The 16,890-nt window shown below is 36.8% G+C and overlaps 4 protein-coding genes across 4 annotated transcripts; 3 read left to right on the plus strand and 1 right to left on the minus strand.

Moving 5' to 3' along the window:
* Positions 1 to 226: 226 nt before the first annotated feature.
* SEC16 (COPII coat assembly protein SEC16) lies at positions 227 to 6,772 on the plus strand (the record flags this gene model as incomplete). Its single annotated transcript, XM_003957323.1, has 1 exon — positions 227 to 6,772. The coding sequence occupies one exon, from the start codon at positions 227 to 229 to the stop codon at positions 6,770 to 6,772; it is 6,546 nt and encodes a 2,181-aa protein (XP_003957372.1).
* A 336-nt stretch (positions 6,773 to 7,108) lies between these two features.
* On the plus strand, positions 7,109 to 8,898 carry PCH2 (Pch2p; the record flags this gene model as incomplete). Its single annotated transcript, XM_003957324.1, has 2 exons — positions 7,109 to 8,671; positions 8,770 to 8,898. 2 exons carry the CDS (start codon positions 7,109 to 7,111, stop codon positions 8,896 to 8,898), a joined length of 1,692 nt encoding a protein of 563 aa, XP_003957373.1.
* Positions 8,899 to 9,129: 231 nt separating this feature from the next.
* On the minus strand, positions 9,130 to 14,730 carry MOT1 (DNA-binding ATPase; the record flags this gene model as incomplete). Its single annotated transcript, XM_003957325.1, has 1 exon — positions 9,130 to 14,730. One exon carries the CDS (start codon positions 14,728 to 14,730, stop codon positions 9,130 to 9,132), a length of 5,601 nt encoding a protein of 1,866 aa, XP_003957374.1.
* Positions 14,731 to 15,681: 951 nt separating this feature from the next.
* On the plus strand, positions 15,682 to 16,635 carry RPS9A (40S ribosomal protein uS4; the record flags this gene model as incomplete). The annotated part of the gene is made up of 2 exons (XM_003957326.1): positions 15,682 to 15,688; positions 16,070 to 16,635. The coding sequence occupies 2 exons, from the start codon at positions 15,682 to 15,684 to the stop codon at positions 16,633 to 16,635; spliced, it is 573 nt and encodes a 190-aa protein (XP_003957375.1).
* Between the last annotated feature and the right edge of the window lie 255 nt (positions 16,636 to 16,890).

Raw genomic sequence — 16,890 nt, forward strand, 5'->3', positions numbered from 1 at the left:
GAAATATTTTGCGATGAGCTTAACTTATTTTTTATCCAAGATATATTTTTTGCATTATTAAGTGAAATAATATACGTGCGAAATGACCGGCCTTTTTTCATGCTTTGGTGTCTTTTGCAAAACGCAAAAGATCAATCAAAAGGCTTTCAACTGAATCAAAACTTGAGAGATTCAAGCGTTAAGAGTTCTTGAGACTTGTGTAATTAGACTTTAGGATATCATTAATATGACACCTGAGGCTAAGAAAAGGAAGAATCAAAAAAAAAGAGCCAGACAGAAGCAGAAAAAGGTATCTGAAAAGGCTACTGATACTGTAAATCAAGAAGAGATAAATCCACCAGTCAGCGATGAGTCTCCTATTGTACAAGCCATTGAGAGTAATAATGAAAGCACTCCTGAGTCACATATAGTCGAAACAAGTGAAACAGCGACCGATGCAACGTCCGAAAAGGTATCAACCATTAAATCGATCGATAGTGTTGAAGTGCATGCTGCCCCAGAACGTGAAGAAAGCTACCAAACAGAGGCTATGGGAACTATACATGCACCAGATCATCATGATAGTGTTGCACATGAATTGGAAGACGGAAACCAAGAACAGTTATTAGTAGCAGAAGGACATTCGGAGCCAGAAGATAAGTCTGCTCTTGATAAAGAAAGTGAAAACTCCGTTTCCAAGGAGCAACATTTGATCAATGACCCTTTGGATGAAGTAATCACCAAGAATAATGAAGATGCTGTAAATGATCAGCAATTTGCACATGGGACAAAAACTAAAGAAAAGCCAAGTTTAGCCGATAATGTAGGGACACAACAACAAAATACTAAAGAAGACCTATTTGGTTCATATGATGACAGTTCTAGTTTCTTAGATGGGACAAACGAGGCAGATAGCCGTGGTAGCCCCGATGTGGGCATTGCAAAAGAATCGGATATGATTGAGACCATAGATTCGAGACCTGTTCAGCAGCATCCAGAGGAAGATATATTTAGTTTTCAGAGCTCTAACATTGAAGAAAAAATATTTCCAGATTCCGCTGATAATGATGTGAAAGAAGATGTCACAGAGCATGACAAGAACCTTCACGAGCGAAATGCATTGAAGAGTGATGAGGTAAAAGAAAATTTAGAGAATGGACACGATGACCTATTTGGAAATCATCATGATGAGCACGAGCTAATGCCATGGGAAACAGCAGAAAAGGATGAAAATATGCAAGCAGATCTTTCTAATTCAAAAGATGCCTCTAATACCATTGATTTTGGGCAAAGCATTACAGAACCTCCGTTAACAGCGTCAACAAACGCACTTGATGCTCCTACTGAAAACCCTTTGACTACTGGTCAGTCAGACTTGTCGGGTGAAAAGCAAAATAATGTTGGAAAGATAGACGTTGCAAGTGTTGATGATCTCTTCGGTGAACAAGAGGGTGATGTCGAAGATAGTGCATTTTGGGAAAATCAATCCGATGTCGCCGGTCCGAAAGAAGAGGCTAAATCAAATGAAGAACCAAATCAAAAACAAGTTAAAGAAACTAAAAAATTCTCGTTTTTAGAGGAAGATGAAGATTTACTAGATGAGGACAGTTTTTTAGAAGCAGAAGATGAGGATATTTCCAAAGAGCAAGAGCTACAGAGTGGTATAGAATCTAATGCAGTACCAGATATAGACACAAAGCAGAACACACAAGAACCTTCTTCCAAGTATGCTCCTCCATTCGCAAAACCTTTACAAGCTGTTCAATCACTTCCAACTACCGCAGTAATTGAAACATCATTAGGTACTTCTGTTGGGATTGTTCCGCCGCAACCATTCAAGAATATTGTGGCAAGTCCTTCAATACCAACCTCTTCACCTTATATGGCACCAACTGGTATTAGCGCCTCAAACCCTATAATAGCGGAGGGTCAATCGATTGAGAAACTGAACGATGAAAAGAAAAAATCTGATGCGTACGACTTTCCAATGGAAATTATGGCTGAAAAAATCAAACCTGTGCATGCAAAACCTGTCGGCGTCCCAACTTTAAAAGTGAACATTCCATCTGCTCCTGTTAGCAGAAAATCTTCAATTACTTCACCCCAAAGAAGCATCAGTTTCAAGAATGCGCCGCCATTACCACAAAACCCATACGCAAATGTTTCTATCAAAACAGAACCATCTATTTCGATCATGTCTCCTCAACAAAGTATTGTCATGCCTAACCAACAATTACCACACGCAAGCAAGAATATTCCCTCATCTTATCAGCCTCCTCAAATTCCAATGGGCTCGAAAGCGAGGACTTTTAGTAATGTTTCTAGTGCAAGTACATCAAATAAGGCCGCTGATGGAAGCGGTTATGCCCCTTTGCATAATTACAGCCCATCTACTTCAAGGAATGCAAGCGTTAATAAGTATGCACCATCTACTCAGCCCAGTCAACCTTTGCATAAGCAGAAGATGCCATATGCGATCCCTCCTGAACAAACATTCCCCTTACCTATAAAAACTAATGAAACACTACCCATAAATACAACTACTTTTGAACCAGCTGTCCCAAATATTGTATCGCCTACAAGCCTGACACCAAGTGCGGTAAGGGGTAGCCATGCAAGAAAGACGTCGAGTGTATACGCACCAATTCAGAGCAGCTCGAAGTATGCACCAACCGTACATCCACAACATATGACTCAAAATTTTAATGAACCTCAACCTCTTCCATCCACTGACAAATATCCCCCTCCAACAATGGCACCTGTACAATCGATTCCAAAAACATTGAAGCAGGTAAATCTCATAAATACAGGTGCACCACCAATTCCTCATGGTGGGTATATTGTGGGAAAAGCTTACTCTAGCCAGGTACAATCTTTTAAAGTTGATAACGAAGCGCTACTGACACGTCAATTTCCTGTGTTCAGCTGGACTAATTCGAACAAAATTGTGTATGGTATTCCAGCTCATTCAAACACTTATTTGAACTTCCATTCAACCTTGGAATCTGTCAATGTGATCCCTTACGACACGCTAATAAAATGCGATTCTTTGTTGCAATCTTTTCCTGGACCTCTTTCTTCTAAAACAAAGAAAAAAGATGTGGAAAAATGGTTAGAAACTACTATAAAGGAACTAAAATTGGATGATTTCTCCACGGAATTGATCATCTGGCAATTGCTAAAATTCAAACTCACTGGTAGCCATACTTTGAAGGATATTGCAAATTTACTCTATAATTCAAATGTTTCTGCGTTATACCTTTCACAGCGTGAAAAACAGGTACAGACTACGCCAAATGCCTACAGGTTAGATGCTGATGGTCAGATGAGAATTCTAGCATCATTGCAAGTTGGAGATCATGAAGGCGCATTCGCCTTGGCATTAAGAAGACAAGATTATGCAATGGCTCTCTTGATCGGTTCATTAGCAGGGAAAGAGAAATGGGCTGACGTGGTTCAAAGATATCTCAACCAGGAAGTGGGCACGTTAACCGCTGGCTCAGAGGCTTGGGCAAATTTGTTATATTTAATTTTCCAAGTTTTTATTGGTAATTCGAGGGCTGCAGTAGAGCACTTTTACACTAACAGAGCTGAATCAGACTGGGCTTTAGCAAATTGGAAAGCCATCGTCTCGGCTGTTCTGATTAACATTAACAGTGACACACCAAGCTCGTCATCATCCCAAACCATGCAGATCCCTAGTATTGTGCTAGAATTTTTACTAGAGTTTGGGATTTTTTTGAGCCATAGGAATGAAGCATTAGCATCTTCAGTTGTCTTTATGATTGCTGGTATTCCTCTATCTAATCTTCCTGTGATTTCAAACTCAGATGTCTTATTTGAAAATGTCGGTCAGGTAAATACTACAAAGGGTTCAATATGGTCCGAACTTTATCACTATTGTTATTGCTGTGCAAATCCAAAGGTACAAGGACCCCCTGTTTTGCTTCAAGAGAAGTTATTTCATGCCTTTTGCCTATATGAGCACGGATTGCCGGCAGCCGCTTCAAAATATACCGATTACATTGGTTCAAAGTTAAAATCATCCACTAAAAATAGTGTCAATTTTATCAATATTATGCCAGCATTGAATGGTTTGACATCCAGAGTAGCAGAAAGTAATACTGGATGGCTTGCCAAGCCAAAGTTAAATAGTGTATGGGGACAATTAGATAAGTCTTTCAACAAATACATTGGAGGAGATGTAGAGGATACCAAAACATCTAATGAAAAAAAGATATTTGACGGCATCACACCATATTCCTCCAATAATTCATCCGTGGTGGATTTGGTACAGCCTGTTTTTACTCCATATCAGGCGCAGTTGAATAGACGCTCTTATGGACAAATTGATGCGGCCCTTGTTAATGCACCAGGACAGCTCAATAATCAAAACAGTCATGCTTCAACTGGCATGGTCGGGGACATAGGTGCTCTGCTTCAGCCAAGAAACGACCAGAGTTTTCAAGGTTCCCCACAAAGGGTGCCACATGCTAATCTTAGAGCAGGCGATGTACATACTTCTCAATCAAGGAAGGTTAAGAAGGATTCAACCTTGCATTTAGAGCAATTAGGCATGAAATCTGAAGTCTCGTATGTGGCGCCTCCAATGGCCAAACAAAATTCAACGCTACAGAGCGGTCAGTCTTCTAAAGTGTTGATGAATAGCACAGCTCCAACAGAGGCAGATTCTTCATCTAAACAATCAAATAAGGTAGGAGAATCACATGTATCAGCTACAGATCTGCCAAGAGAATTCAGCAATGCTCCAGGGACTCCAGTCATGTTACCCCCTCCAAAGACGAAGAAGAAAGCAAGGGCTGCTAGAGTCATTACTGGCGGGCTATCTTATGCAGAGACTACGCCTTTGCCTTACAACAACACTTCCCAAGTATCTATCGATAATGGCTCCGTAGTCGCATCAACAAACATAGAAAGTACAACCCTGAATTTACCCGCTAATGAGATGATACTACCCCGCACTGTAGAGGCACCTATTCAAAACGAACACATTGGCAGCGTACTACCCAAAGACATTGTACAACATATGGTAGAATCCGGCGAAAATGTTGAAAAGGAAATAGTTACGGAAATCCAACCAGACGAGCATGCTAGATTTAGTCCTAATGAGCGGATTGTTGAGCCGGCGTACGAACCTTCTCCAAGTTTAAATACGCTTGCCGTCGATAGACCGAGACAGGAAGAGAATGATGAACAAGGAACGCGAGAGGCCAAGGAGGCTGAATCTATTCAAGCAGTCGAGACTGTTACAGCGGTAGAGAGAGTTCAGCCAAAGGAAGGTACTCAGATACCAGAAGTTAATGAGATTGTTGGAAGTAGTCACTTCAATGAAGCTGTTCAAGGACAACTAAAGGAGCCCGTAAAAATTGGAGATACACTGTCCCCAGTAGATAATTTAGAGGAGCAAGATAACCAAAATGACAGCGATTATGTTAATGAAGAAGATCAACCTTCTGTTAATAATAATTATGTTGCTCAAAGACGGCCAGCAGGCGATACAAAGGTCCCTCTTGAGAGCCCTAAAGCACAGTTAACAAATGGAGAGATTGACGAACAAGAATTAGTTGATAGTCCAGCGGATGTTCCTGGTTTAGGTCTCAATATTCGATCAGATAAAGTACTTCCTCCACCGGTTTTTACCAATCCATACGCTCCCCCTCTCCTCAAGAATAAAACAATTGCTTCAAATGGACCTTCACAGAGGAAAGCGTATCTTCCTACTTCTTACAGCCAATCTACTCCAAATGTGGTTCAAGATGAACCTATTGTGGGAGATAATGTAGATATGTTTGCTTATGGTGGTTATAAGTCACATTCAGAAGAGAAGCAAGCGGCTATTGAACCGCCCGAATGGGTTGAGCCTCCAGTTTCTTTGAGTGCACATATTGGGGAAGCTAAACAATTCGAACAAGAAAATATATTACCTACTGAACCTTCCAACATTGCAGGTCAATCTTTAATGCATCCAAAGCCTTCTACGAACAAATTTGCACCAATACGAGCATCAGAAGTTGTTACCAACGAAACATTTGAACCGGTTATTAAGAAAAGCGATTCGAATTTCAGATCTTTTACACCTGTCGTCACTGGTGTAGATAGTATTGAATACAATGATGTTGTTGAAGACGAATCAGATGATGAGGATGAGGGTGCAGCTACAAAGAAGGATGCGACAAAGAGTGCCAAGAAGAAAGAAGAATATGAGAAACCTGTAGATGGAGATAACAAGCCAGGTTGGTTTGGTTGGTTGAAGAAAGAAACGAACGAAAAGAAGCCTGTCAAAGCCAAACTGGGTAATCAAAACAGTTTTTACTACGATGAAAAACTGAGGCGTTGGGTGAATAAGAATGCCACTGAGGAGGAGAAACAAAAGCTTGCCGAAGCTGCGGCTCCTCCGCCTCCACCAGTGATAAAACGTAAGGACACTGTACCGAAGACGAAACCGCGTGCAAGCATAAGTCATGTTCAGCCATCTGCTGTCTCCCCAGTAGCTGCAGTCCTTCCTACAAATCCACTCACTGGTGAACCTTTAATGACGACGCCTTCAATAGTAGCTGAGGACAAATTGGCGGAAAAATCTGCCCCAGCAGCACCAACACCCGGTCAAGGACCTGCAATCACATCGCAGCCTGGAAGTGCGATCAATAATCTTTCCGGAAAGAAGACAAACGACTTGAATGACCTATTGAATATTTCAGGTACTCGTTCTGTTGCTTCTAGGAGAAAGAAGAAGTCAGGAAGAGGTTATGTTAACGTTATGGAAAATCTATAAGAGATATATATGTATTTTATTTTTAATTATAAATGTTTCAAGAACTTTTAAAGATCTCAACCGAAATTCTCACGCGTAGCTAAAATTTATTGTCCAAAACTACATTGAAACACCCAAAATGTTAAAGACAGGAGAGCGAATCAGAAGTACTCACATTGGTCTATTAATCAGTGTAAACGCAGAAGTGTGTAATTGTTATATCAGTTATTAACTCTATTTGATTTCTAAGTGTCAAAACATTCAAAGATTGCACGTGAAGCTGACGGCGGCTAATTCGAGAAATTCAAAGAATACAACTAAGAATATCAGAACGAAAAGCTAGTATACTGTTCGTTGATGGTGTGTATAATCGATGTGGAAGCACGAATCAGTACGCTTAGAGTTGTTCAAAAATACTTGTGTGACCTTTCCAGAAACTCTTCCACTTATGGGATTAATAACCACGGTGTGTTGGACTCTTCAACCAAACAAAGAAATGAGTCAAAAAGTATGTCAATGTTCCTAGCCTTTCTCAAGACTGTGGTCGTAAGAAGAATAAAGATACTTATAAACACTAAGGACGCGTCTTTCGTAGTGACATCTAAGGACTTATTGTCGGAAGGTCAAGGTAGCATGGAGATACGAGACCCACCTACAGAAGCTCAAGAAAAGATAATAACTAGTTTAGCCAAAGTAGTACTTCACCAAATAAACGCCGTCAAGACAATGACTCAGATTAGTGAAGGTCAAGATAATCTACTATTGTCTTTATTTGTTAAAAAGATTTCTGTTGAATTATATCCGGAGCCATTGACGTTGATCACTAAAGAAATTTGTACACTTAATATCCAAGAAAGAATTCTGTCGATTTTAAAGGCCAGTCGCCCAATTGAAGTACAGCAAACTTTTAATAAATTTGAAACTTTTAACACATATTTATTTTGCTGCTTAGAAGATTTGGACACTAGTGGATGTGCTGCGTTAATGGAGGAATTCGATAAAATTGATTTGGAACACGAAAATAATAGTACCAGTGACATCGATGATCGTACGTTAAATAATGATGTTTTAACAGTGGGCGACAGTCAGTTACCTGTCAGTAAACAGTTTTCAGAACTAACTAAAGCCACTTTTCTTCCTTCCAAAAAATTTGATAATCTTTGGGAATCTTTACATTTTGACTCTGCAATTAAACAAAAGATGTATAGTTACGCCACAATATCATTAAAATTGTCAAAGCTCCTAGACAATTCAAACTCATTTAGCGTGCAAAATATACTAGTCAATAACAAACTTCTCATAGTACATGGCCCTCCAGGAACAGGAAAAACAACATTATGTAAAGCTCTGTGTCAGAAACTCTCTCTCAGAAGAGAACAGCAATTTCTTGAGGATAGAAGCAAAAATAACTATCAAGGCTTGATTATTGAGATAATTTGTTCCAAAATATTTACCAGGTGGTTTGGTGAATCTCCAAAAAATGTCAATCAACTGTTTATCGATGTAGAAAAGCTATTAGAAATTAATGAACACAAGGGCTCATTTATATGTATTTTGATCGACGAGGTCGAAGCAATTGCTGGCTCAAGAAAGGATCTTATGAGTAAGAATGAATCCAGCGATAGTATGAGGGTAGTAAATACTCTTCTAACCTGCTTAGATAGACTGAAAAAATACAAAAATTTTTTGATTTTAGCGACATCAAATAATTTAGATGCATTAGACCCTGCTTTTATAGACAGGTCAGATGGTACCTTCTATGTAGGCAACCCATCAGAGCAGGCTATCATTAAAATCCTTTCTGAAACTATTTCCACTCTGATAGACAGCCAGATAATATGTTCAAAACGTTATGACAATCAAATTTTGAAAAACCCTCAATACGTCACGTTATTAAAAGCAATAGCGAAATCATGTTTTGTATGTGGTAAATCACTTTTTCCCGTGATTTCAATACCTTCTTCACAATAGTTTAATAGAACTGATTTACTAACTATCGATCGTTTCATTCAACACAGGAAGCTGGCGTCAGCGGGAGAATACTCCGCAAATTACCTTTGCTCTGCCTTTCTGAACATTTTCAGACGCTGCCAGTGGAAATCAACCATTTTTTGGTTGGACTAGCGACTACAATAATGTCACTTTGAGCCATAATAACCGCATTGGTTTATTATACCAAAGTTTACAGGTATATTCCCAGAGAATCGCTCCTCCATTTACATGAAATTATTGTGGTTAAGAATGTCTTAATTATTATATAACGTTTAATGCTACTAATACAGGATTATACACGTCAAATAGTAATAATATGATGATGTTAATAATAATAATGATAATAATAATAATAATATAATACAACCTGCCACTTACTTTGAACGTTAACGTAGAGTCTTTATAAAATTGTCCAAATTATACTCTTCTTCATACTGTGATGAATCCCATAGCTCTTTCAATTCTCCAAGGGCTTCTTTCGCTTTTCCTGACAACCCTGTTTCATTGGCAACATCTTCCAGACCTGTACTCTTTGCAGGTTGTGGTGTCTTTTCATTCTCTTGAGCAGTTACGTTATCTGTATCAAATAAGTCTAATAATTGATGAGTGTCCATGGAAGTTAAACCACTATTCTGTTGATTAACAACCGTAGAGGCGATATTCATTTTGAATTTTTGTAAACCCATGATTTTTTCTTCCAGAGTTCCCTTCGTAATAATTCTGTAAACGTTGACAACCTTCTTTTGACCGAGTCTATGAGCACGATCCATTGCTTGTAAATCATTCATTGGATTCCAATCATGCTCAACAAAAATAACAGTGTCTGCACCTGTCAAATTCAAACCTAAACCACCTACTTTAGTTGTTAATAATAAACAATCAATTGAAGGATCCTCATTGAATCTTCGTACAACTTTTTGTCTATCTCTAGGATCTACGCCACCATCTAATCTCATGTATGTAACCGACGGCATATATTTCTTGAACAAGTCATTTTCGACCATGTCTAACATATCTTTTAATTGACAAAAGATTAAGGCTCTATGTTGTGAAATGACAGTTTGCCCAGTCAAATACTGTGATTCTGATCGTTTATCCATATCTTCTTCACCAATACCACATTCAAAGAGCAAAGTACGTAGCGCATTCAACTTTGGTGCATTTACTACATCATGTAATTCCAGATTTGCCTGTTTCAGGTATTGTTCAACTTGACGTAATTGTGGATGATCAGGGGAGAGAATTAAAGCAGGATGGTTGCATAATTTTCTCATATATTGTAATGCTTGGAAAATATGTTGCTTACCCTCATCTGCTTCTTCAGTGTTATCAATATCTTTTTCAACAACAGTCTTTTGTTTTTTGGCAAAATCTTCATAAAGTTGTTTTTGTAAATCGCTCAATTCACAATAATAATCTTGAATGATCTTTGGAGGCAAATCTGATAGAACATCCTCTTTTAGTCTTCTTAACATGAATGGCAATACCTGTTTATGCAAAGCTTCCAGAGCCAGAGCACCAGCTTCTTGTTCTTTTGATGAAGTCTTACTATTTCTAGAGGCTGCAATTGGCTTTGCAAACCTTTCTTGGAACATTTTTTCTGTACCCAAAAACCCCGGCATCAAAAAATCGAACAATGACCATAATTCTACAACATTATTTTGAATTGGCGTACCAGTTAAAATAAGACGATGGTTCGCATGTATTTGTTTAACAGCTTTTGCCAATTTAGATTGTGCATTTTTAATAATATGACCTTCATCAAGAACACAGTAATTATAATCGTATTTAACCAATACATTCAGGTCATGTCTCGTGACATCATATGATGTGATCACAATATCTGCTGAATCAAGCTTATCTCTTAATGGTATTCTTGAAGATGGGCCACCGGCATAAACAATTGTCTTTAAAAATGGAGAGTACTGTTCAAATTCATTTTCCCAATGACCTGTTAAAGATGGTGGACAAATAATTAATGATGGTAAAGGCCTTGTTTCAACAGACTTCGTGTTTTTATAATCCTCTTGTCTTAAATATTGATCACTGGCGATGACACAAATTGTTTGCAACGTCTTACCAAGACCCATATCATCACAAAGAATACCATGCAATTGATACTTATTCAAAAATGCCAACCAGTTGATACCTTCTTGTTGATATTTTCTTAACGTAGCTTTGATAGCAACCGGCAATTTGAAAGGTTTAGCTTTGGATGGATCCATCATTTGTTGAATAAAATCACGCTCTCTCTCACGACCAGTCATCAAATCTTCTGGTAAACCTTCAGGATCAGCAATACCTTCTTCTAATGGGACTAATTTAATAATTGAAGCAAATGTTGTAGTTGCCAAATTCCTAACATCTTGATTGGAATCACTCATACGACCTAATAATGGAACAATTAAAAAAATAACATATGGCAATATATCTGTGCCCATTGCTAATGATAAATGGTACACTAATTCGGTGGCACTTTGACGTTCTACTGTTGATCCAGCATTGTTCATGAGGGGAAGAATTTCCCTAATAATGAATGGCATCACTTTAACGTGAGAAATCTTCGCAAGGGTTGCAAAAGTTCTAGCTGCAGAATAACGTAAAACTGAAAGTTCGGATTTTAAAAATGTAAGAATAGTGGAAAAATGAGGTACAATTTCATTGTCACATATTTCTTCTCTCATGAATGGAAACAATGCTCTCAATATACCTAATGCATCTACAATTGATTGACCAATAGTATTATCAAATGCACCCTCATCATCTTTTTTCAAATTTTCAATATTATTCAATGGATCAAAGAGTAAACTTTTCACTTGGGGAATTTCTGATAAAGCAACGTCACCAAATGCCTCAAATAATTTACCTAGTGTGTAAAGACCACCTTTTCTTTTCAATTTTGCATCCTCTGTCATCTTCCTTAAAGCAACATCTTCCTGAGCAGTTAATGCATTAACTTCTTTGATTAAAGTTAAAATGATATCTTTATGCTCTGCATTTGCTGAAAAATCTGGAACTTCTGAAGTATCAACACAAAGGAAACCACATAAATTTTTTATAATTTTATTTGCGGCATTAACTTTGTTAGTTTTAAGTAATTCCTTGACTAAATGAATTAGAGATTCACCAGCCATTTGTTGTAATTTTTCATTTTTCTCTTCTTTGACACTATCCATTAGAGATCTAATCGTTGGATTCAACTTTGATGGGACACCACTGAAAAGTAAAGATGCTGCAGCATAATTAGCCATGATACTTCCAGTACGAGCCCTCGAAGCCTCTTTTGCGGCATTAATAGCCATGTAAACACGATATTTAGCATCTTCCAAAGGCTTCTTTGCAAGTAACTTGTAGGAGTTATTCATTGCTCTGAACATTTTGTCATAGTATTCATTAAAAACTTTTTCGGCAGTCTCAATACCAAATGCTTGAGGACCTGCTTCAGTTTCACCTTGGACAACAATGGCAATTCTTGGTAACTTATGTTGCGGCAACATCCCCACATCGACAAAGGCAGCCAATAAACTTTGACATTGAGTTCTTAAAGCCTTTAAATTTGGTACCAATTCTCTAAACACTGGTAAAGAATTAGGATTTAATAATTGTTCATTTATCTCAGTGGCAAAAATTTCTGCAACGAATGGTGGTAAATTTTCACTGTCGACATGATGTTCTAACCAGGACAAACAAAATTGCCTCAATATAACCGCAGCTAACATTCTTGGTGTAGAGTATGGTAAATCCAAACAACGAACAAGAATATTACTCAAAAATGATTGTAGAGTAGATTCTTGAAATAATGATAAGGTTAAGCCGAATGCTTTTGCACCCATAATTCTTGTATTAATAATAGTTTCTGATCCCAACAATGTAATATCACCTGCAATCATTGGAGCATCAATGTTAATACGTTCGGAATTTTTTGGTAATGGAATATCTGTTTCTGTAGTGGCCTCGGAAATGGATCTTTTCTTTTCTGGATGAAGTTGGTAATGTTGTGAAGGTTTTAAAATAAATTGTGATTCCATACTATAATTCTTACCATTTTCACCAATAGGGGTATTTAAAAGATGTAAAATTGGTTGTAAATGTTTACTAAAGACATGATCTAATGACTTTTCAGTATGCTTTGATTTGTAGTGCTCTAATAATGAAGAATAAACATCAAATGATAGTTGAAGGATTTCGGGATTTTGTTCCAATAGAATATTTTGGAAAACAAGTCTAAAGACTTTACCATTTAACCAATTTTTGGTGGTATCATCTTTAATGGATAAAAATGCATTTAATAAATTTAGTACAGCTTTTCTCACAGAAGAAATTGAATGACGTAAAAATGGGTACAATTTTGGTACTAGAGATTTGAATGACCATTCAGATGGGAATTTGAGAGCTTTACCTTTAAGAATATCTAAAACTTCTTGATGCTGGCATAATTTTGCTAATAGATCCATTACAGATCCTACACTTGAAGAAAGATCATCATCTAATTGTGTTAATGAAGACCATATCGTTGTAATGAGAATATCAATTTTATCTGGATCTAATCTAACAAATTCATTTGTTATTGGAGTTAGAATGGATGCAGCAACGGATTGAACATCATCATCTGATTGACTCAAACCATATAGTACAATATTAACAACTCTTTCCAATAAATCATGTGTTAACAGAAATTCTGATTTAATACTTACAAAATATCGAATTCCTAATAATCCACCATGTGTTGCTTCCCAAATTTTATTGGGAAGTCCCGTAATTATTGGATCTTGTAATACTAACTGTTCTAATTTTTCAAAAATTTTGAGTGAAAGGTCATCATCTAAGTGAAGTAATATAGCCGCCATTGATTGTGCCACTGACTCTCTTACTGGAGCAACTACAGTGTCATAAATGTAATCACCAAATCTATCAAGAGCAAAAACTGTCAGTAAATTAGTTGCTAGATCTTCTAAATTTTTCTTATTTCTAAGATCATTTTCTTCTCTAGATTTACCTTTCACCCTACTTAAGCTTGATGCATGTTTTTTCATTAATTCTCTTAGACCCAATGCAGCACCATGCCTAATTTCCCATGATTCATTCGTTAAATTATTTAATAAAAGTTCATAAATACCTTGAAATTGCCATACGAGGCCTGCGACTTTTTCATGTTCTTCTAATATTGGTGCTGCCACAGTTTCTATCATAATTTTATTTCTATCTACTTGTTCTGTAATTTCTAACTTAGGATTTACTAGTGGTGTAGCTTTATTATCATTCTGTTGTTGTTGTTGCTGCTGCTGCTGTAACAACGTTTTCGATATTGAACTTTCTGTTAAATCTACGGGTTTATTTGTTTGTGTTTTTGCCTGTATTTTCCTTTTACGTTTCGCCATTGCCAACATCCTCGCTGATTTCTTCGTAGTTAAGTCGTTATTATTATTATTATTATTATTATTTGATTGTTCTAATTTGAGTTGCTTATTTGGAGCTTCTGAAATCGTAGAAGGTGCTGAATCATTAAAATCGTTGACACTTTGTGCTAATAATATTTTACCAGATTTGAACAGTTCGTTTAAATTCCATTGAGATAGACAATATAAAGATTTAGTATCTTGTAAAAGATCAATGTCTGATTCTTTTAATTCTTCCAATTTTATTTTTAATTCATTTTCTAACTTAATTTTAGCATTTGTTTCATCATCATCTTCTGGTTTAATAGTATTAGGTATATTAATTTCATTATTATCATCATCGTCCTGATTTGGATCCCAAAGTGGAGCATGTGATACAATTCCACCAACTGCCCTAGCCGCCGTGACTCGGGTTTCCCATTTCTTCGACATAAGAAAGGGATATACCCTCGACAGTAACGATAGTATATCTTCGGGATGCTGTTTGGCAAGATCCCCCATTTGGTCGGCGGCTACATTTCTAACAACTTGCGTAGACCCGGTCTCCAGTAGTATAACTTGTCTATCTAACCTAGAAACTTTTGAAGTCATATTTTTTGTCTAATAATTTAAAACCAAATTGAATTTTTGTGGTTCTTTATATATGTATATAATCTGAACCCTTAAAATTTTTTAACCGCCGAGGTATGCTTATGCGTGTTTGTGTGTTTTTTTTGTCACCTAAATAAATTGCCCGTTTTTGTGGCACAAAAAAACCATTTTTACTAGGAGTGAAGAGATTCCTTTTTTATATATATAACAAATTTTAAAGGGCGGCTTCGGTAGAGAGACCAAAAAAAAAACAAGACAAAAAAATTGCTACACTTAAGAAAATTTTATACGCATCTTTTTCTGACGCTTTCGAAGTAAACAAAAAAAAAAAATTGTATTAGAAAATTCACTGCTGCGATTCGTGTAAACTGATATCAATGATAGCTAGAAAATTCAATTTCGCTTGGCTTGGCTTTCTCATTTTTATTGAAATGGAGGAGGCGGCGGCAAAAAGTATAATTTTTTTCGCGATTTTAGTAGCCTACAGTTTCCCCGTTCGAATGACAGATACTTAGAAAATCTACCACATTTTTTTTTTCTTCTTGTTTGTGCAAACAACTAGAAATTGAGATTGCCCCTCCTATTGTAAGCTAATTTTCATCATCTTGCATATAGCGATTACTATAACTCCACTGCAGGGCCCAAAACACGGCACGTATAAATGATTCTCACTACTATTTCTACGGGTAAAATATTTTTCTCAAGTTTGACTGTTACATCCGTACATTATGTGAACATCCTCACATCTAATTGAAAAAATGTCTCCCATTTTTTTTTAATTTTTCCACTAAAAAATATAACATTGATCTGTCGCGTAGTTTCTTCGCATGAACTAAATTCATATGTCTTCGAGAAATTTTTCATTGAATTACATATATCGAGAACGCAACTTTTAATTCATTACTATTGATCACTTATAGAAAACCAAACTAAAATAGAATCATATAAACAATGCCAAGTATGTCTTCCAATTATGAAGTAATCAAACATAGTCAGCTATATGTTGTCTATGGAGGATCGGGTCCTCATAAATATTATATTTGAAAAAGAATGATTCATTGAATATTTTTCTTTTTCATTTCTGTAACTAAGATACACTATGCCTACACACTGAATTCCCGACACTTCAGGTGGAGACGTTCTTAGTTTTGACAGAAGGGAAGATTGCTTATTATCAATCTTCTTTTTCTGCAGAAGTGAAACTATCTTCGTGTGCACCTCTTCCTCTGTGAGGACCTCACGGTATATTCATCTTTGTCTCTTCTATTCTCTTATAATATCTATGTACAGGGCTTTGATCGTAATCTATGTGTTTCACAATGACTAACATTATCTTTAGGAGCCCCAAGAACTTACTCAAAAACGTACTCTACTCCAAAGAGACCATATGAGTCCTCTCGTCTTGACGCTGAATTAAAATTAGCTGGTGAATTCGGTTTAAAGAATAAGAGAGAAATTTACAGAATTTCTTTCCAATTATCTAAGATTCGTCGTGCTGCCAGAGATCTTTTAACTAGAGATGAAAAGGATCCAAAGAGGTTATTCGAAGGTAACGCTTTAATCAGAAGATTAGTTAGAGTCGGTGTTTTATCGGAAGACAAGAAGAAATTAGATTATGTTTTAGCTTTAAAGATTGAAGATTTCTTGGAAAGAAGATTACAAACTCAAGTTTACAAATTAGGCTTAGCCAAATCTATTCATCACGCTAGAGTTTTAATTACCCAAAGACACATTGCTGTCGGTAAGCAAATCGTCACCATCCCATCTTTCATGGTTAGATTAGACTCCGAAAAGCACATTGACTTCGCTTCCACTTCTCCATTTGGTGGTGCTAGACCAGGTAGAGTTGCCAGAAAGAACTCTGGTAAGAACTCGGAAGAAGGTGAAGCTGTTGATGAAGAATAAATGGTAACAACTTAATGACAACAGAAAAGCATCTTATTTCTTTATATCCGGGACTGTAACATATATAATTTTTTCGTAATGGTTTAATACTCAATTTTCATCTATTACTTCGTTTGTATGAATCCCGTTAGTGGAGTTACGTAGAGAACCCTTCTGAATTTTCGTTTGACTGTTAAGACCCACACACAATTAAAACACCCTTACCACACATTTGGAAAGGTATTTTTTTTTTGTCAAAGAGACGAACAATTTGGT

This window comes from Kazachstania africana, chromosome 5 (genome assembly GCF_000304475.1).
Source record: "Kazachstania africana CBS 2517 chromosome 5, complete genome".
NCBI classification, from domain to species: domain Eukaryota; kingdom Fungi; phylum Ascomycota; class Saccharomycetes; order Saccharomycetales; family Saccharomycetaceae; genus Kazachstania; species Kazachstania africana.